The sequence below is a fragment of the Triturus cristatus genome, chromosome 3_1 (assembly GCF_964204655.1).
Source record: "Triturus cristatus chromosome 3_1, aTriCri1.1, whole genome shotgun sequence".
NCBI classification, from domain to species: domain Eukaryota; kingdom Metazoa; phylum Chordata; class Amphibia; order Caudata; family Salamandridae; genus Triturus; species Triturus cristatus.
The window spans coordinates 1,157,650,685-1,157,677,551 of record NC_140583.1 but is presented as its reverse complement, the minus strand read 5'-3'; the positions used below and the strand labels follow the sequence as shown (position 1 = coordinate 1,157,677,551).

The window sequence follows — 26,867 nt, the reverse complement described above, 5'->3', positions numbered from 1 at the left end:
CAGTTCCTCCACACATCTGACCAAAAACACTTTTTTATTTTAATTACTTTCTTATTGTTTAATATGTGTCTGTCTAGTGGCAACCTATTGGTGATGTGTTTTGCAATGTTTGTTTTTCAAGTAATTCAATTAAAAGAAGATTATATGCAGGAGATAAGGTGTTGGGCTTGGCCCTTTTTGCAGGGTCATCCCTGAACGTTTTGCCTTCCTCCTGTATTTTGTCTGACCTCTTTTTGTTGGTTTTATGACTCTGGGCACTTTACCACTGCTGATCAGTGCTAAAGTGCATATGCTCTCTTGTGTAAATTGATGTATTAATTAGTGACTCCATGATTGGGTTATTTGATTTACTTGTCAGACCCTAGTACAGTGCAGCATGTGTGCCCAGGGCTTGTAAGTCAAATGCTGCTGGTGGGCTTGCAGCACTGGTTGTGCCACCCACAGAAGCAGTTTGTAAAGTGTGTCTCAGGCCTGCCACTGCAGAGCCTGTGTGCAGTCTCTGACTGCCATGTTAACTGACCAAGTGCACCCACTTGCCAGTCCCTAAACCTTCCCTTTTCTTCATATCAGACACCCCTATGGTAGGCCCAAGGGCAGGGTGCATTGTAAGTATAAGGTAGGACATGCCCTGGTGTGTGTGGCATGTCCTAAAAGTGAATTACAGACATTTTCGTTTTTCACTATTGCAAGGCCAACAGTTCCCCATAGGCCAGAATGGGCAGTTTGATTATTACATCTTATAATCCTAACTGACTCAGGGAACTAGGTAGAAATTCGAGTTTAGTATGCCTGAACTCAGAATGATAAAATACATCTTTTAGTGAAGTTGGTTTTAACATTCTGTGTTTGAAAATACCACTTTAGGAAAGTAGGTATTTTCTTGCTTAACTGTCCAAGCCTGCCTCTGCTAGGTTGTGTATTGTGTGTCTGGTTTTGTGAGTGACAGGGGCTGGGGGATTCCAGGAGAGAGGGTGAGTCAGCACAGGGCTGAATAGAGAGATTTGCATGTAGATGGGTGGGAGGAGCTGCACCTGGGACCTGAATAGGGCTGTGCCTTCCCTCCACAATGCTGGCTCCATTTTCTGTGGTGCGTCTGATGTCCCTGGCCTGCACTGTGAAAGGAAAGAAGGAGTCTTGTAAACAAAGTGCTCCAGGACTGACCAGAACTGGTTTGGACTAGGCAAAGGCCTCTCTGCCCTCAGAGAACAAAGAGAAAAGTAGTATAAATATAGGGACCCAGGCCCCAAGACTTTAGATCACTTCTGGAACAACAAGAGGAACCTCTGCCAAGGAGAAGAACCAAAGGAAGCTGTAGGAGTTGGACTGCCCCCCTGCCAGTGTGCTGTGTTGACCTACAGTGGTGTCTTCAGTGCCAAGGAGAGGAGAAGGAACTTTGTGTGTACTTCATCATCTTGCAGAATATTTCTCCAAGGGCTTGAACTTGTGCTTGCCTCCTGCTGAAGTCTCAAGGACAAAAGACTTCACCACCAGCTCCCCCCTGAATTTCCTTGCTGGGAATTCTATCTGCAGAAGCCGGCGTGTCGCTGGGAGCTGGAAGCGCGATGCAATGAAAAGAAGCGTGTCGCCGCCGCAGCTGTAGTCATCGCATCACCGGAGAAGCGTGCCGCGCCGCATCTCCCAGAAGCGTGCCTTCGTCGCAGCTGTCTGCTGTCGCATCACCGGAGAAGCGCGTCGCAACTGTGAGGGTCGCCGTCGCATCACCGGAGAAGCATGTCGCAGGGCCTGTAGCGGCTCCAAAGTACAGAGTCACCGCATGGCTGCCAGGGCGTGCCCGCATCGTCTCAACATCGTCGCATCAAGGGCGCCATCTTATCGCATCGCACCAAACTGTCGCATCGCATCGAGGCACCATTTTGCCGCATCGCAACCGGGCTGCAGCACGAGAACCTACGCATCACCTCCTCTCCGGTAAGGATCAAGATGCATCCCCTACTCTGCGCAAGCATTGAGGCGCGACACATCGTCTCCCCCGAAGCAAGGAACCGACGCATCTCCAATGCTGCGAGCCTTTTGTTTATTTTGCGTTACGCATCCAGGTACTTTTGTGAGAACTGTGTCGCATTTACCAGCAACTTGAACTAAGTTACTTCTACCATCTTTAAGTCAATTTTGAGTACAGTATTGTGGATTTTTGTCGTTTGTGGTCTTGTGTTAAGTCTATATAAAGAGTACTTATTTTTATAAAACCTGTGTGGTGTCCATCTGTAGTGTTTTCACTGTATTACTGTATGTGTTCACAAATGCTTAACATACTGCCTCTGAGATAAGCCTGTCTGCTCGTGCCAAGCTACGAAGGGGGTGAGCAGGGGTTATCCATTAGTGTAATCCCCTTTCCCTGACGTAGAAGCAAGGGTCTCTATTTGGTCAAAGGTACCTACCTCTGCCAACTAGAGACCCCCAGTTCTAACATTGGTGGTCAGCGGCGAGGATTTGGACCTGCATTTGTGACTCATATACAGTAATTGGTGTACACTACTAGTGCATGCAGACCAAACGCGACCACATACTTTTTTGGTAGAATTTTTTTTCCTTGTACTGTTATTTTTCCTGAGAACTGCCAATTCTTACTGCCATGAGTAGACCAGCATCCGTTGCATCTATGGATCTAGATTTTGAGGAAGAGAGGTAGGATACCTATAATGCCAAACAGCTGAAAGCCCTCTGCAGAAAATTGAAAGTTGCTACCCAAGGTATTTCAAAGAAGGATGATTACCAAAAGGTGCTGAGGGCCGGTGTGGAAGCAAGAAATGCCTCTGGGCTGGTGGTGGAGCCAGTTGAGGATGCGGATGGGCAGCTGGATAGGCCGGTGTTTTCAGCTAGGAAAGGGGTACCGTTCCCACCTGGCAGTAGTGTCTCTTCCAAAGACCTGTCTCCCAAAGAGCTGGAAGACAGGGAGAGAAATAGGATGCACAAGCTGGAGATGACTACGCTTAAGAGGGAGCATCAGAGGGAAACAGAGAATAACAGGTTGTCCTTGGGGAGAATGAGAATGGAACATGAGTTGAGAATGAGAGAGCTTAAGTTGGAGCTCGAGAGGCTTGAGGCCATGAGTGCCTCAGCCCAGCATCAAGAAATGTGCGTAGCTCAGAAAGTGAGCTTTGCTGAGTTGGAGGTGGAATCCAGCTCAGATGGTTTGCAGCAGCAAAATTGAATGTTCTAGTGCTGAGAGAGTAGTACACACACCCAGAGATGTGGCACCTGACTTGGAGGGGGTTAATATACACCAGGAGGTTCAAGGATCTGAGATAGCTCCAGTGGTGCGCAGTGTCCAGGAAGAAGAGTGGGGAACTGGCGCAGGGGGTCATGGTCCTAGTGTTGGGAGGGACACTCCACTGACTCTAGATGAGAGGAGCAAGGAGAAGGTTTCCCTCATGGTTGAAGTACTGGTGTGTGAATGTGGAGACTGCCCAGAAGAGTGTGGGTTGACTGACAGAGAGTGTAAGATACTGTCTTGCCAATCTCAGGAGAGTGGTGTGGAGTACGTGTGCAAGGCACTGGGTGGTAAGGTGAAGGATAGTTTGGTTAATCCTTGTAGGGGGCTGTGTAATCCAATTGTGGGAGAGCATATTGTAAGTCCCTGTTTTCCAGAGCTACGCCAACACCTGTTGGAGAGTGAGTTCTCTGACCCAAGGGAGCTCACATTGGAGGCGTCCAGAGGGTCTGAAGAGGCATTGGGGAGTGATCCTAAGAGGAGTGGCTCAGGTATCTTCCAACCCAGTGTGGTGGAAGGGCTCAGAGTAGCCCAGCTAGGTCCTGTAGTAGTGAGAGGGGTGTAGGGCCTCACGTCCTGTCTTTAAGGGAAAGGAGTGAGAATGGGTTATGTCCTGGTAGTGTCCAACCTCAGTTTCAGAGCCTGGATGGTTCTTTAAGGGAACACCAGGTGGGGAGCCTAGTCTGTCCTGATGGGCCGCCCGTTGAGGGGGATCCCCTAGTGTCTGGTGAAATGGGAGTGTCTGTAGGCAGGCCTCTATCCATTCTGGTGTATGGCAGGAACACTCCTAAGTGGAGGGTACAGAAGTCCAGATTGAGGTGTGAGAGGGGGAAAGAGTCCCCCGTGGAGGAACCAGTGGGTCAGGGGCCAGCCATAATGGCTGAATCACCAAGGAGTGACTATGGTGACACCACTTCTGTCCTGGGGCATCTTCACGCACTGTCAGATGGACAGGAGGTCGTGAGCTCTGCACCAGGCAGACTGTCACACAACCCATTAGTTATGTGTCACCCTCGGGGGGAGGGTATATGTACTCCCCAGGAAGTCCTGTTGCGCCGGGCAAGTGTTCAACCGCAGGGGTTGGTCCCTGGGTTGGGAAGCCAGGTTCAGGTGTTGTCTGACCTGGAGGAAGGGGCAACTGTAATCAGTGTCCTGACCGATGTAGCTTCTAGGGGTACCACTCTAGTTGCGGAGGTGCAGTGCTCTGGAAGGGGGTGCAGAGGGAGGGAGTCCTCGCCTCTGACCCCAGTACAGCCTGAGGGTCAGGTTCAGGGTGCCCCCCCGACCTGGAAGACCAGTTGCAGGATAGAACCTCTAAACTGGTGGGCGAATTGTGCAGGACACCTGCTACCGGCACCCTGACAATTCTGGATCGGGGTACCGCTCCAGGTGGGAGGGTACAGAGCCCCAAGGAGGAGGACCGGGTGTGGGAAAGCCCACCCTAGTCTCCTGTCCAGCCACCGGATACAGGCCCGGGGCTGGTGGGTCAGTGCCAGGAAGTCAATCCTGACCTGACAGGAGGGAGACTGGACAAAGGCTACCAAGCACTTGGGGATACTGCCCCCTGCTCTCTGACGCCACAGAGGTTTGAGAGCCCTGAGAGGCCTGAGGCCTGGGTCTCATCGCTGACTACGGTCAGTGGCCACTGTGACTTGCTGTCTGTCTGATGGGACACACCTGTGAGCAAGTTAAGGTTAGGTGCTGCACAGGTGGTGTCCACAGGTGAGGAGAAGGGTTCCACATGGGTTAGCTAGGTGGGCCCTGAGAGTATGGACAGAGGAATTGAAATAGGTTCAGATTGGCGTAGAACTGGAATATGCCCCTGCAGTTGCGGGCCAGGTCCAGGTTCTATCGCCCAAAGCAGGGAAGCCCAACAGGGTATTTATTGGTCTCTCCTGCGTTTTGTCTGGAAGGGGGTTATGTTGACTTGGCCCTTTTTGCAGGGTCATCCCTCAACTTTTTGCCTTCCTCCTGTATTTTGTCTGACCTGTTTTTGTTGGTTTTATGACACTGGGCACTTTACCACTGCTGATCAGTGCTAAAGTGCATATGCTCTCTTGTGTAAATTGATGTATTAATTAGTGACTCCATGATTGGGTTACTTGATTTACTTGTCAGACCCTAGTACAGTGCACCATCTGTGCCCAGGGCTTGTAAGTCAAATGCTGCTGGTGGGCTTGCAGCACTGGTTGTGCCACCCACAGAAGCAGCGTGTAAAGTGTGTCTCAGGCCTGCCACTGCAGAGCCTTTGTGCAGACTCTGACTGCCATGTTAACTGACCACGTGCACCCACTTGCCAGTCCCTAACCTATGCCTGAATTCAGAATGATAAAATACATCTTTTAGTGAAGTTGGTTTTAAAATTCTGTGTTTGAAAATACCACTTTTAGAAAGTAGGTATTTTCTTGCTTAACTGTCCAAGCCTGCCTCTGCTAGGTTGTGTATTGTGTGTCTGGTTTTGTGAGTGACAGGGGCTGGGGGATTCCAGGAGAGAGGGTGAGTCAGCACAGGGCTGAATAGAGAGATCTGCATGTAGATGGGTGGGAGGAGCTTCACCTGGGACCTGAATAGGGCTGTGCCTGCCCTCCACAATGCTGGCTCCATTTCCTGTGGTGCGTCTGATGTCCCTGGCCTGCACTGTGAAAGGAAAGAATGAGTCTTGTAAACGAAGTGCTCCAGGACTGACCAGAACTGGTTTGGACTAAGCAAAGGCCGCTCTGCCCTCAGAGAACAAAGAGAAAAGTAGTATAAATATAGGGACCCAGGCCCCAAGACTTTAGATCACTTCTGGAACAACAAGAGGAACCTCTGCCAAGGAGAAGAACCAAAGGAAGCTGTAGAAGTTGGACTGCTCCCCTGCCAGTGTGCTGTGTTGCTGGGTTGACCTACAGTGGTGTCTTCAGTGCCAAGGAGAGGAGAAGGAACTTTGTGTGTACTTCATCATCTTGCAGAATGTTTCTCCAAGGGCTTGAACTTGTGCTTGCCTCCTGCTGAAGTCTCAGGGACAAAAGACTTCACCACCATCTCCCCCCTGAATTTCCTTGCTGGGAATTCTATCTGTAGAAGCCGGCGTGTCGCTGGGAGCTGGAAGCGCGACGCAATGAGAAGAAGCGTGTCGCCACCGCAGCTGTAGTCATTGCATCACCGGAAAAGCGCGACGCCGCATCTCCCAGAAGCGTGCCTTCTTCGCAGCTGTCTGCTGTCGCATCACCAGAGAAGCGCGTCTCAACAGTGAGGGTCGCCGTCGCATCACCGGAGAGGCATGTCGCAGGGCCTGTAGCGGCTCCAAAGTACAGAGTCGCCGCAAGGCTGCCAGGGCGTGCCCGCATCGTCTCAACATCGTCGCATCAAGGGCGCCATCTTATCGCATCGGACTGTCGCATCACATCGAGCTGCAGCACGAGAACATACGCATCACCTCCTCTCCGGTAAGGATCAAGACGCATCCCCTACTCTGCGCAAGCATTGAGGCGCGACACATCGTCTCCCCCGAAGCAAGGAACCAATGCATCTCCAATGCTGCAAGCCTTTTGTTTATTTTGCTTTACGCATCCAGGTACTTTTGTGAGAACTGTGTCGCATTTACCAGCAACTTGAACTAAGTTACTTCTACCATCTTTAAGTCAATTATGAGTACAGTATTGTGGATTTTTGTCGTTTGTGGTCTTGTGTTAAGTCTATATAAAGAATACTTATTTTTATAAAACCTGTGTGGTGTCCATCTGTAGTGTTTTCACTGTATTACTGTATGTTTTCACAAATGCTTAACACACTGTCTCTGAGATAAGCCTGTCTGCTCGTACCAAGCTACCAAGGGGGTGAGCAGGGGTTATCCAGTAGTGTAATCCCCTTTCCCTGACTTAGAAGCAAGGGTCCCTATTTGGTCAAAGGTACCTACCTCTGCCAACTAGAGACCCCCATTTCTAACATAAGTATTCTTTTAGACATCTTCCAATGGAAATGCAGCTTTGTTTTGATGGTACTTTAGCAGAATATTACAAACTGGATTCCCTACTGATGAGTGATGTGAACACTATATGAAAGTGAGGTTGAAAGGGGAGATGTAGTTAAGCAGTTGATGGAGCAGAGTTTTGAGAAAATAAAAGCTACTCAGATTGAACCCTAAGTAACATTTTATTAACAGTGTGCTGTGAAAATACTATTAAAAATTCTAAAATGAGGGGAAATGCTTTTGTGCATGCGTGAACTAATGCAGGAACTACTGCGTATACTAATGCATGAAAGCTAGGCCACAAGAGCTTTGATTAGAAGACTAATGCTGCTTATGTGCACTATAATAATAATTGCTAAGCATAATACGGGTTGTGCATGGGTTAGTGCAATACTGGGATGGTGTGCATTAAAAATTAAATTTCATGAAAATAATAAATGTTTGAATTTTGTTCTCTGTAGAAAAGCAAGCATGGGCCTACACTTCTGCATGCCAGTTTGGGGTTAATATTTGCTAAAGAAAATAAATGAATAAAATGGACAATGAATGAGAAGAGAGAACACAAAGGCATGACTGACTGCCAAACTTCAGAAATCATCGAAAGTGAACAACTTCCTTCATGAGATGGCGAAACAAACAATGGAAGCGCAGATATTTGCACCATATGATAAACTGTGGGAAATATTTACTGTGATTGTGTTCAAAGTTGTTTCCTGGGAAGAATCTGTCGTAGTGCTGAATGTTCAAGACAATGGGACATTTAATGAACTGGTCATGATGAGAGTGGTGTGACAGAACACCCCCATTCTTAGCCAATAAGAGACAGAGTTAGTGCTCATATTGAAACATATGTGGGTTGAACGCTTTGGTTTTAGGGTTTAATTGAAAGTCCCCGGGGGTGTGGTTTGTGGGGTCGGCTGGTGTTTAGCTAGCGGGAGATTGTCGCTGTCATCGGTTTGCTGTTTCCAGATAGAGGCCTACCTGTTTCCTGACTTAATCTTTGCCAGTCGACTCTTCTCGACGGCCTAGCTGCCCTTTTTGGCCAGAGGGTAGATTTCCCTGAATTTTTATTTGGGTTAGTATAGATGACATTCTTGAATTTGCATATTCATTTGCAAATGTATATTGTCTCTGAAACTTTCCTCTCTTCGTCTATCCACTCCTTCAATGCCCTGTTTATTTGACATGAGTTGGATTAATGCATTGCTAATATTTTCTCTCCGTTATAATCTGTGTCCTTTACATTGTGTGACTGTACTTCATGAGAATTCATTTCATATTATTTACGATAAAACATTTTAATTATTCACCAAGTCTGTTATCATTTCAGTAGAATAGAATGAGTACATAATTATTACTATCAACTTCTCAACTTTATAAAATCCATTGCCACAAATATATATATTGTACGGAGAAAAGCAGGTTCTATTGGGTAATTGGTAAGTTGGATATAAACTTACATCCCACTGAACCCCAGGGTGAAGGGATTAGTTGGATAAAGTAAATGGGCCTATATTTATGGAACATTACCGATCCCCGATCGCTGTATCACAGATTAGGCACATAGTTTAGAGTCATGATGTCCTCTAACATTCATGCCCTCAATGGTTTAACTTGTATATAGATTTTAAGGTCTAAGAATTCACTCACCCCTCAATGTCTCGCACACCCAACCATTAACTCACTAACCCACTAGTTTGCTTTCTTTGGTTTCTTTGTTCCAGTTCACTTGCTTGTTCACTGATGGGGCATGCTCTGTCCCTCACCCATTTTCTCTGACATGCTCTTTCACTTGTTAACACTCGCTCCATCTTCTGCTTGGGCATGTATGACAACTCTTTGGTAAGTGGTCACTCACTGTCTTCTTGCCAAGTCGCTGTTGGTTACTTCCACATTGTTCACTCATATGCTTGCTCTTCCACAAACCTTGTCACTTGGGGAAAGCCTTCCTCTTTTTCTAGGCTTCAGATCCCTAACTGTGGCAGTCCGCTGCTTAGAAACGCCTGAGTCTATTTAATGGTGCTTGGAGTATGGCCGCGCAAAGAAACCTCTCTCTGTGCCCATCTACGACAAGAAGCACAGGCTATGCTGCTTGAATTTGCAATATTGGTGAGCAGTTGACTACCTGTTTCATATTGTAGAAACAAGCCTTTTGTCCTTAAACCCTCTTTACACTTTGTCCCTCTGGCTGGCCTAAGGTTGACCCGCCTTCAAACAACAACTCTCCAAGATGGCTGTATAGTCCTCATAGCAGATTCTGATACTTGGCTTCAACTTTGCTAAGTGTCTGACATACCATCAAAACTTCCAGTTGGCTACACAATTATTCCTATTGGGAACCACTTTAGGAATGGTAAGAGAAATTGCTTTAATCTATTGAGGCACGATTAAGGTCACCATAAATTAACTTGCTACCTTTTGACAGTACAGAGCAAATAGCATGCACTATTTTTAACTCACTCAACAGAATTGAGTTCAGAATTCTGGCCTACAGTACTCCATCCCCTGCCTCATCCTTTGAGGAAGATTTTGCCAAATACGTTTCCCTTCTGGCACTGAAAGTCTCCTGCTTGATTGTCATGAGGGATTTCTAAATCTGACCTTGCTTTCCAACACGCCCAGAAGTATCACTTTTATTTAATGCATTTGATACACATAATTTCTTCCATCATGCTACGGCTCCATTTCATTCTGCTTGACATGCTTCAGGCTTCCTTCTAGTCCTAATCCTTTTACAAGTAAAGATAGAAATTCAAGCATTTTCTTCGACAGCTCACATTACTTCGTGCTTTGGTTTTGTTACTTTAATTATACATTAATGAGACCTGACCTTGACCTAGTCAAAACCTTTTGACGAAATGTGGACAACACAGCTTCAACATACTATATCTTAGTAGTCAAATGCAGACTTGTTTGGCTCCATCTTACCCTTTAACACAACTAAAGGGGTACTTTAGGATTTGGTGGATGCAAGGCATCTGTTGTAATGGGGTTGTAGAAAGTAGAACGTAGTACGTGAAATAATTAGAACGCTGTCAGAAGGTGCTTGGTTGCTGGGAAGCGGGGCAGTTAATGGAGAAAGTAGGGATGGGAGGACATGTGCTGCCATTGTACCGGAAACATGTCGTTAAGAAATAAACCACTACAAAGATGTCAATGAGTGTTTACTGCTTGCAACAATTGGCGATGAGCTGGCTGATAGGGCCTGCTTTAGTGGTTATTGCCATTTCGGCAGCACTGTTCTCTGCAAATTGGATCAGACTAGAGAAAACTACCAATGTCCGTGGTATGCTGTGGACTTAGTTAACTGATCGTAACCCTGTCATGAATTGAAGACGTGAGAAGGTACGTGCTGTAACAGTATTGGAGGGAAGTTCAAGAAGCAAAACTTCTGCACTCCTACTTACCGAGTGGTGTTTTGTTCTTTTAAACGTCCGGGAGCAGACCGCCCTTGCAACCGCCAAAATTGGAGCTGAAGTGACGTGCCGTGCATGCGTCATTCAGGACACGCTTTACCAGGGAGAAAAGCCCTATGCGAGGTCACGCTGCATGACCTTACGTACTGCCATCTTTATTTCACTGAAGTTTTAAGGTTTCGCCTACGCAGAGCGCATGTGCTGCATAGGTAAAAGACCTTTAGTCATCAGCACAGCTTTTCAGCCAAAAATTTGCACGCGTTCCATTGCCTTCAATGGCAACGCATGCACATTTGGAGATTACCTTGCGGGAGCGAGCTTTGGCAACATATGTTTGCTAGCTCCCGCTGGCAACATATGTTTTCTCACTCCCGCAAGGGAAGGCCAGGCCCCCTCCTCTCTCCCCTCCCCCTGCTGCCTCTTTTCAGTGCGAGGCGCCCGCGCTTGTTTCTTTTTGTGATCTTTAAAGCATTTTATGACTGGTTAACTGGTATATCGCATGAAGCATTTGCTGTCTAGTAGGCAGAAGAAAGATCCAAGTTTTAATCCCATCATCACTAGTTTGAGTGATACTGGGTGAAGCACGCATTTGCTATGCCACAACAGTTATCTACAAATGTGGGGTTCACCTGCACGCTAGGTGAACGCTGATTTTAAGCGCTATCTAAACCACGTTGCAGTATAAATTCAAGACCACAGGGCGCGTTCTTTAAAATATAAACATATCTTTTACCTGTGAGAGCCAGTATGAATAGGATACCAAGCATGCTCCAGTGAGCTTTGGGGGCCATAGTGACGAGGAGGATAGGATGAAAGGAGGAGCAGATTTTAGCAGTGTGGGAGAGGTGCTTTCCTGAGACCGGACTGCACGTTCACTCTCTGCCTGTATTACCCCACGCTCCCATGGCTGTGCATGCTGCTGCTGCAGAAGAACATATTAAGGGAACTGCAGCCAGGCAGAGGCACCCCTCCTCTGCCGCGTCACCATTCCTACAAGCAGTAGCGGACTGGTTACCCTCTGCAGTGCCCGTCCTGTGGTTCGCGCTCTGCAACCGTGCGATGCGGTAAGAACAACAAGCATTTACAATGCAATACAATGCACAGCAAAAACACATAGGTGAGTGTTGGACCTGTCAGCCCTAGGGTGGTCTCCCCTTCCATTTTTGATCGTGCCTCATTTTTTCCACCCTCATTTTTATGTTGGACTAGGTCTCCGGGCGCCTTTTCATTGCCAATCAGTGTTAAGGTGCAGGTGCTCCCTTCTCCCAAGATGGCTGCCCAGGCCCCTGCTACTGCAGAGTGGTCTTTCATAGTAGCACCCTAGCTGCCAGGAGCTGGCTGGAACCCCACAACAATGTTGCGACACCAGCCCGCCTTTTTGTTCCATAGGTAGAGTGGGGAAGCTCCTGGAATGTGCTGGAACCTTCTAGAAGGGAGGTGTGGTTTTTCTTTTGCCGCCTTGGCTAGAGGTCACCTGACCTAGGGCTACTTAAGTGAGGGAGGGAACTTTTTGTGGTGAGTTGGCCAGTGGGGTGAAGCAGAGCTGGAAGAATCCACCAGGAGTGTAGGCGGTAGGGCCTAGCCAGGGACTTATGCCTCTGAGAGTGACAGGATTTAGGTGCTGCCTCTTAAGTGAGTGAGGGACCCTGTGAAACCCACTGATCTTGCCCAGCAGTAGGAGGACCCAGAGAACCTCTGCCCAGCCTGACTAGGAAGGACCTAGTCGCCCTCTCCATCCCTACCCCCCTGTAACAGAACCCCTTAAGGGCGCCAGATACATCTGCGCCAACAAGACTTCATCTAACATCTGAGAACAGAAACTGAAGGCTGAGACTGCGTTTCCAGACTGAACTCTAAACTTATATGCCAAGCGCTGAGACTGCGTGTCCAGACTGAACTCTAAACTTATATGCCAAGCGCTGTGACTGCGTGTCCAGACTGACCCCTGAAGCCGTATGCAAAGCAGATTGAAGAACTACCGGGGATAGACCAGGTATTAGCGCTGTGACCCCTGCGCTCCCAGACCTGGCCTGGGACCCCCGGCAGCGTGCTCCGCTGAGCACGGAACACCCATCCTTAACTTGAGCACCCCCCAGTGACGTGGAAGCCAGCGCGCTCACCGTCACGGCCCGGAGGCCGGAAGGAGTGCCCTGCAGAGTCGTGAGGCCGCGGAGAAGCCCGGGGCCCCGTCGCTGCCGTCGCAGCTGCGAGAGAGGTGCGCGAGGTCGAGGACGAGTTCCACCCATCATCGCTGGAGCGGACGCCTTCCGACGTCGAGATCGAGGTAAGCCTGGAGGCTGGGATTAACCCCGGTGCGCCCCCTACTGGTTGGGAGCCACACCGCACCCTCAGCCCGGGTTCCCTCTCCGTGGGAGTCCCCCTTGTCACCCCGTCAGAGAGACCCCGCCGAGGGATCCTTGCCTTGTGCCCCCGTGAACTGTACTGAAGCGTGGCGCCCTACGAACTGCACCGGAGCCCGAGAGACTCGCTCCCCAAGTCCCGGTGCGCTCCCTGCTTCATGCCCCGTTCTGAAGTACTGAATGCTATTGCTTACGAGTAGCGCTCTGTCCTTCCTGTTCCATTCCGAAGTACTAAATGCTATTGCTTACAAGCAGCGCTCTGCTCGTTATGTTCCGTTCCAAAGTACTAAACGCCAATGATTACAGATAGCGCTCTGTATTTGTGTTCCGTATTTAAGTGCTGAACGCCAGTGATTACGACTAGCGCTCTGTTATTCATGCTCCGTTGTGAAGCGCTAAATGTCATTGATTACGAGTAGCGCTCTGTTATTTATGCTCCGTTCTGAAGTGCTAACTGTCATTGATTACGAGTAGCGCTCTGTTATTTATGTTCCGTTCTGAAGTGCTAAATGTCCTTGATTACGAGTAGCTCTTTGTGCTAGATGCCCCGTTCTGAGGTCGTCACCCGATAGTGCGCCTAGCGCTATAATCACCCCCTCTAAGGCGCTACAGGAAAGTGAAGCGCGCAGGTACATCTACGTGAGTGGTAATTGTATCTCAGGCAGTACTGATATTTCATGAATTGCATTTATGGTATGACCAACATTTATAGCTCCTGACTGACATGTACATCGCTAGGAATTGTATTATCAGCTTATGAAATGTACTGCCACCTCATGAACTGCATCTAACGTGATTTACTTGGATAAACTTGAGTATTTACATAACTCCTACAGTGTGGCGTCACTTATTGTGTGTGTTCCTCGTCCCATGTGAGGTGCGTGTTGTATGGTTGCTTTACACACAGACCTTTGGTGGCCCGACCGCTCGTGTCACGGTACCGCCCCATAGGGCCTGGAGACCCCAGGTCCTACAGTGAGTGTAAATCAGTGTATTGTGATTACAGAGAAGAAATCTAAGCATTACATCCTTTTCACTTTTTCCTTCTAGTCTTTATCCCATGTCATAGGACTGGGAAGAGTGAGTAGAATCAGAGTCGTAGGGTTACAAGTAAGTAATTGAAGCATTCCAGACCATTGCTGTGTATTTTAAATACATGTATGACAGACAGAGTCCATGCAGGGGCCTTCCAAGGTGGAATTGGTAAACAGGGACCATCTGCTCTGTTGGTTCCTGATACACACTTTTTCAAGAGTCATCACTTCACAGGGAGGGCCAGTGGCCACCAAGCGGGTGTGAGCCCCAAAGCATGCAAAAAAATATGTCCACCCCTGCCAACCAGTTGGATATTGAAATATAACCATAACTGAGGTGCAGTGAGATGCCCTCCATCCTAGTGCCCGGTCCCACTACAGCAGTTGCACAAATGATATGTAGTAACCTTCGAAAGGCGGAGGGTACATTTTCTCTCAGCCTAGGTGCAACCCCTGTAAGTCACCTGCCTTAGGCATGGTTTGTGATGTGGAGAGAACACCCCCTGCCTTGTAATCTACTTACACGGAATCCCCTGACTAAACGGAACATGATGTGACAGCGTCAACATGTCACGAGTCATGACAGCCTTTGGCACCGGCACATCTTCTGTGGCCTTCAACAAGTCATTGTTTTGGTTGATTAGCAAGAAACACAATCAACGTCAAGCCAACAAAGAGTCAAGCCTGTATTGCAATCAGAAACGTCAGCTCGTCTTCCGAAGGCATGACGCCACCACTCATGAGGTTTTAAAACCATGCACACATTAAAACTGCAAACTTGGAAAAAACAATCCCTGTACTGCACACCTTCAAATATTGCGCACTTTAAAAACATTGGCATAATACACACCTAACACATTGAAATAATGTGTGCATGTGCTCATGAAATACACTGGCATAATGCACACCTAACACATTGTAATAAAACACGTATTAAATATGCTGATAGGTTACGCTGGGTACGAGTACACGGTGAGCATATGGCACAGAGAACAGAGTTCAAAGCCGGAGTTCACACCACACACTGGTTCTGCTGGGAGACCTGAGCCATGGCACAGGGGATGCGACTATGAACCCATTGAACCTGTGCCAGACATTGATGAAACCAGTCTGGTACACTAGACCTCCGGCTAACTTTCCGCAATAGTGCATTATGGGTAAAGGATGCATTAATCATCAGATATCCCATGGTTTAAGATTGAAGTCAAGGGAAACTAAAAAGCAGTTTCCCTCCCCTAAAAAACTCTTTTGCTTCTCGTCATAGTGTGGCCTCTCTTGTGGAGAGAGCTGGAAAAGCGTTTGATGGGCAGCAGATTGAATATGGAATCATCAGCTTGACTGCCCTTCGGTCATGGCTCATCAAGACAACTAACATGTACAGACACTTCCTTCAAGGACTGTAGCTTGGGAGCACAGCTGGGGGCATGTTCTACTTTTGATAGTGTTGTACACACCTACAACAAGCATTGGCATAGCCAATAGGTGGGAGATTCAACTGTGCCATGAAGGGGGCAATAAAATTAGCCATTGCAAGCAATGAAGATTGGGAGACCCAACTTGGGGAAACGGTTTTGGCTTATAGAGTTACAACAAATGAATCCACCAGTGTTTCTCCTTTTGTCACGATGAGAGGGCGAAACCCAAATTCTGAATTTAACCCTGGATGGCTGTTTCATTCTAAGTGTTGAGAGTTGGTCTGTTGAAGATGTGAGAGGGAACGTAAGGAACTGCAAAGAAAAAAGTAAACTACACTATGACTCCAAAAATGGTACTAAGAAGGTGGCGATTAAAGTTGGGTTTTGTTAAAAAGGGTCATAGTTAATTTTATGATTCTGAGGGAGTCATTGAAATTTTGGATAATTCTATGAGACTCAACAGTGGTAAGGTATGGAACCTCAAAACAATAGCTTTTGGCAATTCTGACGCTTGGAAGGAGAGGAGTAGTGAATATCCTACAAATATTAATCATCCATTGATTGATGTCCAGGAACATGTTAGTGACCATATTTACTATCATAAGAACATTTCAGATTCTATGGGACTGGATGAAAATCAATGTGATGCTAACGATAGAATCTCTGGGGAAGGGGCAGTACCTTTGCATGTGGTGTCTGATTGTGTTACAGGTGAAGATATTGTTGCACAGGACAATCTGGAGGAAAATGTGAGTAGTAATGATATGTATATAGATGTATGTCATAAGAGAATAGGGAAACCAGGAAGGGAGGATGTGTGTTGCCATTGTACCGGATACATGTTGTTAAGAAATAAACCACTACAAAGCTGTTAATGAATGTTTACTGCTTGTAACAGAATCTCCCAGAAATGCTAGATGTCCTGTATGCCAACTCTTCCCCCACTTCTAAACATTCCTCTTCATTTAGAAGTGGGGGAAGTGCCAGATTTGCGCCGGTTGAGGCTCAGCTGGCTCCATCAGGACAAGCCTTGACCCCAGGCCTTCCACCAAAGTTTCAATTAGCAGCTGTTGGTATTGGCAGCTGTCCACCAAACGTCCTAATGACCCCTTCCCACCCTATGAGTTTTCTTCTTAGGTGTGGGGGGGGGAATCAAGTTTTTTTCTGTCCCACCACCAGGTTGTTCCTGGTTGTGATGGAGAGAAAAAAAGAATGTCACACTGAACCCCCTCAGTAAGGCGGGCAGATGTAATAATGCCATTCCGCTGATCGCTCCTATTCTGTCAAGCTGATGAAGGAAGCTTTCTGTTGACTGAACCAATCGGGTCTATCAACAGAAAGCCTACAGTCTGCCAGTCTCTAAATGAAGCAGGCAGACAGAGAGTTTGGCGGACAGGGTACTCCTTCGTGTTTGCAATGGAGTACACTGATCAACAAACTTTCAATCAATTAAACAAACTTTAAATCCGGCCCTTACTTGCCTGGTGTGCCACATAAACTCCTGTATTCAAGGTCCATAGACGGCCAATGACTGAATGTGAATAACCCTTTTATGCAATCAATAATCAGTGGCCTATTGCTTGTAAAAAAAAACTTTGTTCAAAGTCTGTAAACTAGGGGTACTTTATTGGGAAAACTTGTGTAAATCCCATGGGCAGTTGCTTCTTGATTACTGCATAAAGCTTTTACTACATTCCCTGTTACCTTTCCATGTTCATTTATATTTTCATGTGTAGCATTTAGCTCAGTGCAGAATAATGAAAATGCTACTTACCAGTATGCATCTGTTGTTGGCATGTAGAGCTGCAGGGATTCACACTCTGTGCATAGATCGCCATCTGGTGTTGGGCTCGGATGCTTGAACCTTGTTGTGGTCTTGGAAGAAGTCTTTTGTAGTCACGAGATAGGTGACTCCTCCCTTGGATGATTGTGCGCATGGGCATCGACTCCATCCTCAGATTGTTTTTCGCCATGAAGGGAAATGATGGAGTTTGTAATAAACAGAAAGATGTCCATGGGAATGTATCTAATTAAGATAACACTGGAACAGATACAGGTTCCGGGGAGGTGGGCGAGCGTGTGAATCTCTGCAGCACTACATGTCAAGAACAGATGCATACTGGTAAGTAGCATTTTCCGTTCAAGGCATATGAGCTGCAGAATTCACACTCTGTGCATAGACTGTACAGCAGTGTCTTCCCTAGCGGTGGTCACCTGTATCGGTTGCAGTGGTTTGAAAAAGTGTCCTAAGAACAGCTAGGCCTACAGAAGCTTGTTGCTTTGCCTGCACATCTACACAATAGTGTTTGGTGAAGGTTTGTGTTGTAGACCATGTTGCTGCCTTTCAAATGTCTTCTAGGGGAATGTTCCCTAAGAATGCCATGGAAGCCCCTAGTTTGCGTGTTGAATGCGCTCTAGGGTGAATACATTTTACTATCCACCTGGCCATTCCGGCTTTGGAAATTGGATTGACTTTATGAGGTGGTGAGAAAGCTACAAACAGTTGTTTTGTCTTCCTAAAGTGTTTAGTCCTGTCTATGTAGTAAAGTAAAGCTCTTCTGACATCAAGCTTGTGAAGAGCCCTTTCCGCTACAGAATCAGGATTTTGGAAAAATACTGGCAACTCTACTGATTGATTAAGGTGAAAAGTAGAGATTACTTTGGGAAGGAATTTTGGATTTGTCCTAAGAACCACCTTGTTACGATGTGTTTGTAAGAATGGTTCTTGTATGGTTAAAGCCTGGATCTCACTTACTCTCCTGCGAGAGGTAATTGCGACAAGGAAAGCTACTTTAGATGTAAGGAATTGTAATTCACATTTTTGTAAAGGCTCAAATGGGGGACCCATGAGTCTAGTAAGAACAATATTTAGGTTCTACACTGGAGAGGGTGGCAGGCTGGATGGAATTATCCTTTTAAGGCCTTCCATAAAGGCTTTGATAGCTGGTACTCTAAACAATGACAAATGTTGTCTGTTTTGTAGGTATGCGGCAAGGGCAGCCAGATGTAATCTTATTGATGAGTATGCCAGATTGCATCTTTGTAGATGTAGCAAATAGCAGATAATGTTTTGAATTGAAGCATCCAATGGGTCAATGTTGTTATTATTGCAGTAAATGACAAATCTCTTCCATTTAGCTGCATAGCAAGCTCTAGTAGTGGGGCGTCTGGCTTCTTTAATAATTTTCATACAGTCCGGTGGGAGGTTAAGGCAACCGAACTCTAGGATTTCAGGAGTCAGATCGCTTGATTCAGTTGAGCTGGATCTGGGTGCCTTATCTCTCCATGGTTCTGCTTTAGCAGCTTTGGGGAGAGACGTAATTTTTGGTGTGGAACTACTGAGAGTTCGAGTAGTGTTGTGAACCATGGTTGCTGTGCCTATGTTGGAGCAACTAGGATCATCTTGAGAGACTGTTTGAGCTTGCGTACTACTAGTGGAATGAGCAGGAGTGGCAGAAAAGCATACGCAAATCTGCCTGGTCAGTTCATCCATATCGCATTGCCCTTGGACAACGGGTGTGGGAACCTGGCGGCGAAGGTTGGGTATTTTGCATTTGCATGTGTGGCGAACAGATCTATGTCTGGTTGGCCCCACATCTGGAAGAAGGGTTGAAGAACTTGCGGATGAAGTTCCCATTCATGTATCTGTTGAGTCTGACGACTTAACAGATCCACCATCTGATTGTTTAGCCCTGGAAGATGTTCTGACAGAAGATCCTCCCCCTCCTGCCCCCCCTGTCCAGGAAACTTCTGGTGCAAGGGCTCATATTAGCACGCCTGGACTACGGCAACGCCGCATACCTCGGGGCCCCTGAAACCACCCTGACCAAACTTCAGCGCGTACAAAATGCCGCAGCAAGACTCATTCTCAACCTTCCCCCCAGAGCCCACACCTTACCGGCCCTCAAATCTTTGCACTGGCTTCCGGTCCGCCAGCGAGTGGAGTTTAAGGCCATGTGCATCACGCACAAACTCATCAAGGGGGTTGGACCTGCCACCCTCAAAGATATGATTACACCTTATAAAGCCCACAGAAACCTCCGTTCGGACAACGATCATCTGGCCACAGTCCCAAGATTCAAGAAGTCGCGCACCGGTGGACGCCGCTTCTCGGTTAAAGCCTCCTCCACATGGAACGCACTTCCTCGTCTGCTTCGTCTGGAACCCAGCCACACACTCTTCCGCAAAAAACTCAAAACCCTCCTCTTCCCCAAATAGTTCCTGGTTTTCGCACGTCCTGGATTTTACAGTTTTTTATAGCGCGGGGATGCCTTCGGGTCACCAGGAGCTTTACAAATCTCAAAATAATAATAATATAATAATAATAATATGTGTTTTGTGGAATGTAATACATTGCTGTCATATTGTCTGTGCGAACTAGGACAACTTTGTTGAGGAGATGTGTTTGGAATGATTTTAACGCTAGAAAAATTGCCAGTAATTCTAGGCAATTGATGTGGAACAGTTTTTAATGAGTGGTCCCCCTGCCCTGAAACGTGTGGTTTAGGAGATGGGCTCCCCAGCCGGTGAGTGATGCGTCTGCTGTTAGCACTATCTGTGGAACCGGCTCTAGGAACGGCCGCCCTCTGGAAAGATTTTGTGTGTTCCACCACTGCAGAGAGCGATGTGTGCGGCTGTCCACCAACACCAGATCTGTAAGTTGACCTTGAGCCTGGTTCCACTGACGTGCTACGCATTCCTGTAAAGGGCGCATCTGAAGTCTTGCGTGAGGTACAATGAAAATGCAAGAGGCCATCATTCCTATGAGTTGCATAAACACTCGTGCTGGGGCTGAAACTTGGAGATGAAGGTCTGCATACTGGCTATCCTTGCTGGATTGGGGTATGCTACAGCTTTGGAAGTGTCTATTGTGGCTCCTAGATACTGATGCATGTAGGATGGTTGAAGATGTGACTTGGTGTAGTTTACTGTGAACCCCAAGTTGTGTAGCAGCTGAATGGTTTGATAAGTGTGGTGAACATGGATTTGTTGTCTTCGCAAGTGTGCTACTACTGCAAGGCACTTTGTGAACACCCTGGGTGCTGTGGTCACCCCAAATGGAAGGACTTTGAACTGATAGTGTTGGCCGTCCAGTGTGAACCTTAGGTATTTTCTGGGAGCAGGGTGTATGGGAATATGGAAGTAGGCATCCTTGAGATCTAGTGTGGCAAGGAAGTTGCCTTGTTGAATCAGTGGAAGGACTTGTTGATGAGTGATCATGTGAAAATGATCTGACTGTATTTAGAGATTGAGGGGTCTGAGGTCCAATATTGGCCTTAGGGTACCGTCCTTTTTGGGGATTAGGAAATATAGAGAGTAAACTCCTGTTACTTGATGTTGTATGGGGACTGGTTCTATTGCTTGCTTTTGAAGCAGCAAAAGAACTTCCTGTTTGAGGAGTGTCAGATGTTCCGTGGACATGGGACGCTACTTGGGTGGTATGTTTGGTGGAGCTGCTGTAAGTTCCAGGCAGTAACCATACTGGATAATTTGTCTTACCCACTTGTCTGTAGTAATGGATTTCCAGACAGGTAGGAACTGTGAGAGTCTCCCTCCGACCGGAGTGGAATGGTCTGGAGGGAGTGGAGGGGAGTCACTGTTTATTAGAGGGAGATAGGCGAGTGTTGTTGTTACCTGGGCCTCTTCCTTTGTTGTTATTTCCTCTGTATCCACCTCTAAAATATCTCCTGTTAGGGGATGTTTGTGTGAGTCTTTTGTAGGAACAAGAAGCAGTGTCTGCTCTGATATTTTTGGATGCGCCTCTATAGAAGGAGCGTCGAAAGGAACCTCGTGTGGATGGAGACTGTAATGCTCCCATGGATTTAGCAGTCTCCGTGTCCTTTTTCATTCTTTCTAAAGCTATATCCACAGCTGGGCCAAACAGTCGTTCATGATTGAACGGGTATTGAGGATAGTTGTTTGTACCTCCTGTTTGAAGCCAGTGATGCGCAACCAGGCATGTCTTCTTAGTAACATACTAGTGTTAATGGACCTAGATGCGGTGTCTGCTGCATCAAGGGCACACTTGATTGATGCATTAGTTATTAATTTACCCTCTTAAATCAAATCATTGGCCTTGGTCTTATATTGATGAGGCAAATGCTGCAATAGGGTTTCTAGCTGGTCGTAATGAGCTCTATCATACCTGGCAAGTAATGCCTGCGCATTGGCCATCCTCTAGTGATTAGCTGCTTGGGCAGCAACTCGTTTGCCCGAAGCATTCAATAATTTGGACTCTTTGTCGGGAGGTGGAGCATCACCGGAGGTTTGAGAGTTGGCACGTTTTCTAGCGTTGGTGACCACAAGAGAATCTAAAGGTAGTTGACCCTTGATGTAGGTGGGATCATTGGGAGCGGGTTTATATTTTTTGTCAATTCTGGGGTTGAGAATTCTAGCCCTTACAGGGTCTTTGAATATGGCTGGGGCGTGTTTAATGATGCCTTTTAGCATTGGTAAAGTTTGTACAGTTTTTTGTGACTGTGCAAAGGTGCCTATTAGGACGCCCTCCTCTGCGTGCATTTGAATGCCATGGTACTGGGCAGCCCTGTCTATAAGCTGGCTAAAACCAATATTGTCATCTGGGGGAGATGGCTTTGTTGGGTATGCATCGGGATCGGGAAGGTCTGGAGGGCCTACTGCGTCGTCATAATCATCCCAATTGTCCTGTGGTACATCTGTGTCGTCATTAGGGTCAGTGAAGGGTCATTGTTCCCTCCCCCACCCTAAATCATCTTCATCTTGTGGTGGTGGTGAGTATGGTGAAATTATGGGAGAATGTGGTGGAGAGAAACGCTTAGGAGGAAGAACAGGAGAAGAGGGTCATAAAGGTGAAGTAGCAGAGTCTCTTTTTTTTACAGGCACCTCAGGGATGTGTGGGGTCCAGATTCCTCTTCTTGTGAGGAACACTGACCACGCGTCCTGTTTTGGGGTCCACTTGGAGTGTTTTTTGTTTCGGATTGATGGGATTCGGTCGAAAAAGTTCTTCCTCGCTTTGGGCGCTGATTTTTTCAGGACCGAGCGGGGTTTAGATTTCTGCTCTGGAGCCTTCGAGAGGGTTTTTGGATCCTTCGGCTTGGATGTCGAATTTTTTTGTTTCAGATCCAAGGCCTTTTCCTTTGGCGCCAAGGTGCTGGTGCCGATAGTTTTTTGGTGATTGCGTGAGTAGGATGTGCTCCCGGCTTCGGTGCCGATGTTGTCTGCGGGGCACTGATATGCGGTTTGGTCGATGCCGAGCCGCCGGAAGGCTTCTCCCTTATCTTCAGAGCCGGGTCCAGGGGCGTGGCTTCTGAAGCTTTCTTTCGGTCACGACTGGGGCCAGCAGGCGAAGTCTTGACCGGAGCCTTCTTTTTTTCAGGTGGGTTTGGGGTAGGGGCAGTTGTACTCACTCGTTGACCTGGAGTGATGTGATCGCCGGAGTCGTCTGCCTCGGAAACGATTTCCAGATCCTCCAAATCCTCCTCCGGGACATCGGGGCCTTCACTGAAGATGTCCTCTGGCACCGGAGCTGCTCATTGCACCATAATGTGTCGTCGGGCCCGGCGATCACGGATAGTCTTTTTGGATCGAAAAGAGGCGCAGGCCTGGCAATTACTCTCCTCGTGCTCGGGCGAGAGACAGAGGTTACAGACCTTGTGATGGTCGCTGCGTGGAAATTTAGCTCCACATTGGGGGCATTTTTTAAACGGAGTCCTTTCCATTAGCCGTAGGCCCGAATGCTGTTGACGACTGGAATCTAGTATTTGAGTAGCGCGTCGAAGGGCACGCGAATGAAAACAATACCATCGAGTTTTTTTGATGGTTTGCACGTCGAAAAGGTTTGGATAATGGAGTACCGAACCAGTGCGCAGAAGTTACATCCAAACCCGATGGCGGAAAAAACCAATCCGAGAATGGAGTTGATGCCCATGCGCACTATCGTCCAAGGGAGGAGTCAGCTATCTCGTGACTACAAAAGACTTCTTCCAAGACAACAACAAGGTGCAAGCAGCCGAGCCCAACACCAGATGGCGATCTTTGCACAGAGTGTGAATTCTGCAGCTCATATGCCTCGAACAGAAGATTTTCTTTTTAAAGTAAGAACATGCCTGGAGTGATAGTGGTAATGGATGTTACGAATGCTCCTGCTAAGTTCTGACTTTCTAGAGCACACCACCTCCCTGAATAAACCTTCGACCACTCTGCTTTACTAACTGTGAGTCAAGTGCTAAATGCAGGCACTTGGTGTTCAGCTTTGGGTCCAACCTTAAGGTGGCCACAGGACACCAGATGTAAAATATGTTAACTGACACAGTTGAAGCCCAGTAGCTCGTTGCTGCCCAAGAATTTCCCAAACCGGGTCCTACCCCATTTCTGAATCAAGATTCCCCTTTCATCATCTTTCAGATACCACATCAGGAGAGAGAGAGACAGAGAGAGAGACAGAGAGAGAGGGAGAGAGAGAGAGAGAGAGAGAGAGAGAGAGAGAGAGAGAGAGAGAGAGAGAGAGAGAGAGAGAGAGATGGAGAGAACAGCCCTGTGGCCGTGAGATACAGATTTTCCTCAGTTCTTTATCCTCTAAGTCATCCATATTACAAGTCAGGCAGGGCAGAATTACCTCATGGAATTCCGTTCTGCCCGATTCCATGCAGGTCGGTTTTCTACACCTGGTTTTTCCAGTTGTGGGAGTAAGAGAACCAATTTTACTGGCCGGTAATTCTGCATGGTAAAAATGCATGAGGCTTTGGCTGCCTCAGTCCTCCCTTTTTCTGACATGGGTGAGCATACAATGCTTCCCACATCAGAAATAACCTTCACATTCCTTTGCCTACTCTCCCATACCCTTCTCTCACCCTCCATCCTACCCAGTGGTCAGCTGGCAAAGATAATGCATCTAGGGGCACATGCATCAACAATGCCATTTGCGATTCCTTATTAGCGAAAAATAAGGAATCGCTAATAAGGAATAGCAATGCATGTAGGAATCGCTATTCAAATAGCGATTCCTTAACTTTCCTTAACTGCTACTCGCAAATTGCGAGTAGCAATTAAGGAATGCCATCCCAATCATTCCTATGGGCCTCCAGGCCCATAGGAATGAATTGGAGATTGCATGAGCAAATAGCGAGTACCAGTAGGTTCTCGCAAATTGCTCATGCAATTTCAAGGGTGCAAGGGTGTCAAAATGACACCCTATTGCACCCCTGAAATTGATATGTGCACATATGTTGCACACACACATGCTCTAAGGGCATGTGTGTGCGCAACATGAAACTTTGAAAAATGCACAAAAGTGCATTTTTCAAACTTTTAGCAAATTACCATGCAGTTCATCTTCATGGTAATTTGCCACCCAATTAGCGAATTCGCTAATTTTTTAACTTTCATGCATTGCATTTAAGGAATCCCAAATTGAGATTCCTTAAATTAAGGAATCTCTATTTGGGATTCCTTAAATGCTATCGCTATTTAAGGAATCGCTATTTAAGGATTCCTTAAATAGCGATTTTTGCTTTTGGGTTGATGCATTGGGATTGGGTATTTTTAACTCAATACCGGGAGCTATTAGCGAATCGGTATTTTACCGACTGGATTTTGGCTTGATGCATGAGGCTGCAACTTACTTATTTAGAATATAACTGAAGAAAGCATTTGCACATCATGCGAAATGTATTCCTTTTAGTCTTTTGAAGGTGGCTTCTAGTTGAAGTCAACAGCCTCGCTAGGCAAACTCTCATAACCACCAATAAAATGCTGAGTTGTTATAAAACCTAACGCTTCCAATGCCTAATGGCTGCAATGTGGGTTGTTTTAATTCATGAAGGCCGCTTCCAAACAAGCAATGGTTGAAGGGGACCTATCCCAAATCCTGCAAATACATTCTCAGTGCTGTAAACATGAGTTATGGCAGACTGCTAAAGCTAACTGTAAACAGACTAAATAAATGTCTGCCAGGCAATGTTAAAAATATTTTTAAAAGATTTTTCTCTCATGAAAAGCATTCCAGGGCCCTGCACATAACGGAAAATATTATATTGTTTATGACTGTTAATGTAGATCTCACAAAGGAGAACCCTGCACTTACCCAGAGAATAGCGCTCTATGGCACCCACCAGGTTCAGTGCAACAAGGAACTACAACCATTCACTGGGTGTTGTTAACCTCCCTCCATGCCCTTGAGATAGCATGATTGGGTGTTATTAGACACACTAATTCCATATTGTTATGTGGGGGAGATTGTTGATTGGTCAGGGTGCACAGCTGCACGGGCTCACACTCTTACAGTGCACGCATGTCCTAGTGGACTGCCCACTCTTCATGTACTACAGCACATGGGCAGCTCAGTATTGGTCTGAGGGTAAATCCCAGTACACCTGCCGGCGAGCAACTGATGAGTAAGACTGACTTAGGCCTGCTGCAACTGAGCTTCATTACTTGTGGCTTGCATTTCAAATGCTCATAGCACTTGGCAAGCTAGTCATGTGCTGGATTATGGGCAAAACTAAGCTACATAGGGTTATTGCAAGTAGAAAATATAGAGAGTCCAGCCCCAAATCAACTGTAATCTCATCTTCAGTCAACAGAGCAAAAAGAAAAGCAGACTTTTTAAAATGTAATAATAAGTATTAAAAAAACTTACATATTCCATTAACTTTTGTGATTGTTATTTACCTTTGTGTTCTTCAACATCACATGGGGGGTTTACGTTTTCTTTGATAAACTTCTTTTTCAGATTCATTTCCAGTGTAGTTTCATAACTTTATCTTCCATTAGAGAGGATGCTAAAGGATGATAGAATGCCTATGTGGTGGTTGGTGGACAACACACTATATTTCAAATTATAAAAAATGCTCACCTTTTAAAATGTATTCTGTCAACAATGTAGGCACCTTCTCGTTGTCCTCCTTCATAGCGAAGAGAACTGCAGAAAAAGATGTAATGATCTACTTTAGAATACTTTAAACTTTCAGCATTTTCAGTTATTTTTAGTGCTCTATACTTTCTTTGTCTATATCCTGCCAATGCCACTTTGCCTTCATTGGAATACAGGTATATGCTTTGATTAAATGAATGACAACTGTATATGTAGAGTTTGACAGCTATAACTCCGAAGCCTTACCTGCATATTACAACTCAAAGTTATGAATGTCTCAATTGGCTTTTTTTGGGGTGCAAGGGCAGTCAGATTCCTGGGCATTAATGGTAACAATTAGTGTGGTTTACTTTTCTGTCCTTGAACCATAATACTGTTACACACAAAGTAAATGACTATTTATTTAATTTACCTCTTAACTCTCACAAGTTAGTACGGTCAAGCAGTCAAGGCTTACTCTCGGAAGTGGTGACCTTCTGGGTCAGAGAAGAATCCCTATACAGGTTCAGAATGCTATAGTATTACGTTTTAGATTTTAGTTAGTGTTTCCAATCCCAGGCACTATCCTGGGATTGGAGACACCCACTATACTCCTGGTATAGGACACAA

General features: G+C 46.5%; 1 protein-coding gene across 4 annotated transcripts in view; it reads right to left on the bottom strand.

The window, feature by feature from the left end:
- Window positions 1-26,867, bottom strand: part of FEZ1 (fasciculation and elongation protein zeta 1) — a 493,775-nt gene that overhangs the window by 37,477 nt on the left and 429,431 nt on the right. For all 4 annotated transcript variants that reach the window (XM_085646026.1, XM_085646027.1, XM_085646028.1 and 1 more), the window contains one exon: window positions 26,241-26,306. In XM_085646026.1, coding sequence (XP_085502152.1) covers window positions 26,241-26,306 — 66 coding nt within the window. The remainder of the gene's footprint in view (window positions 1-26,240; window positions 26,307-26,867) is intronic.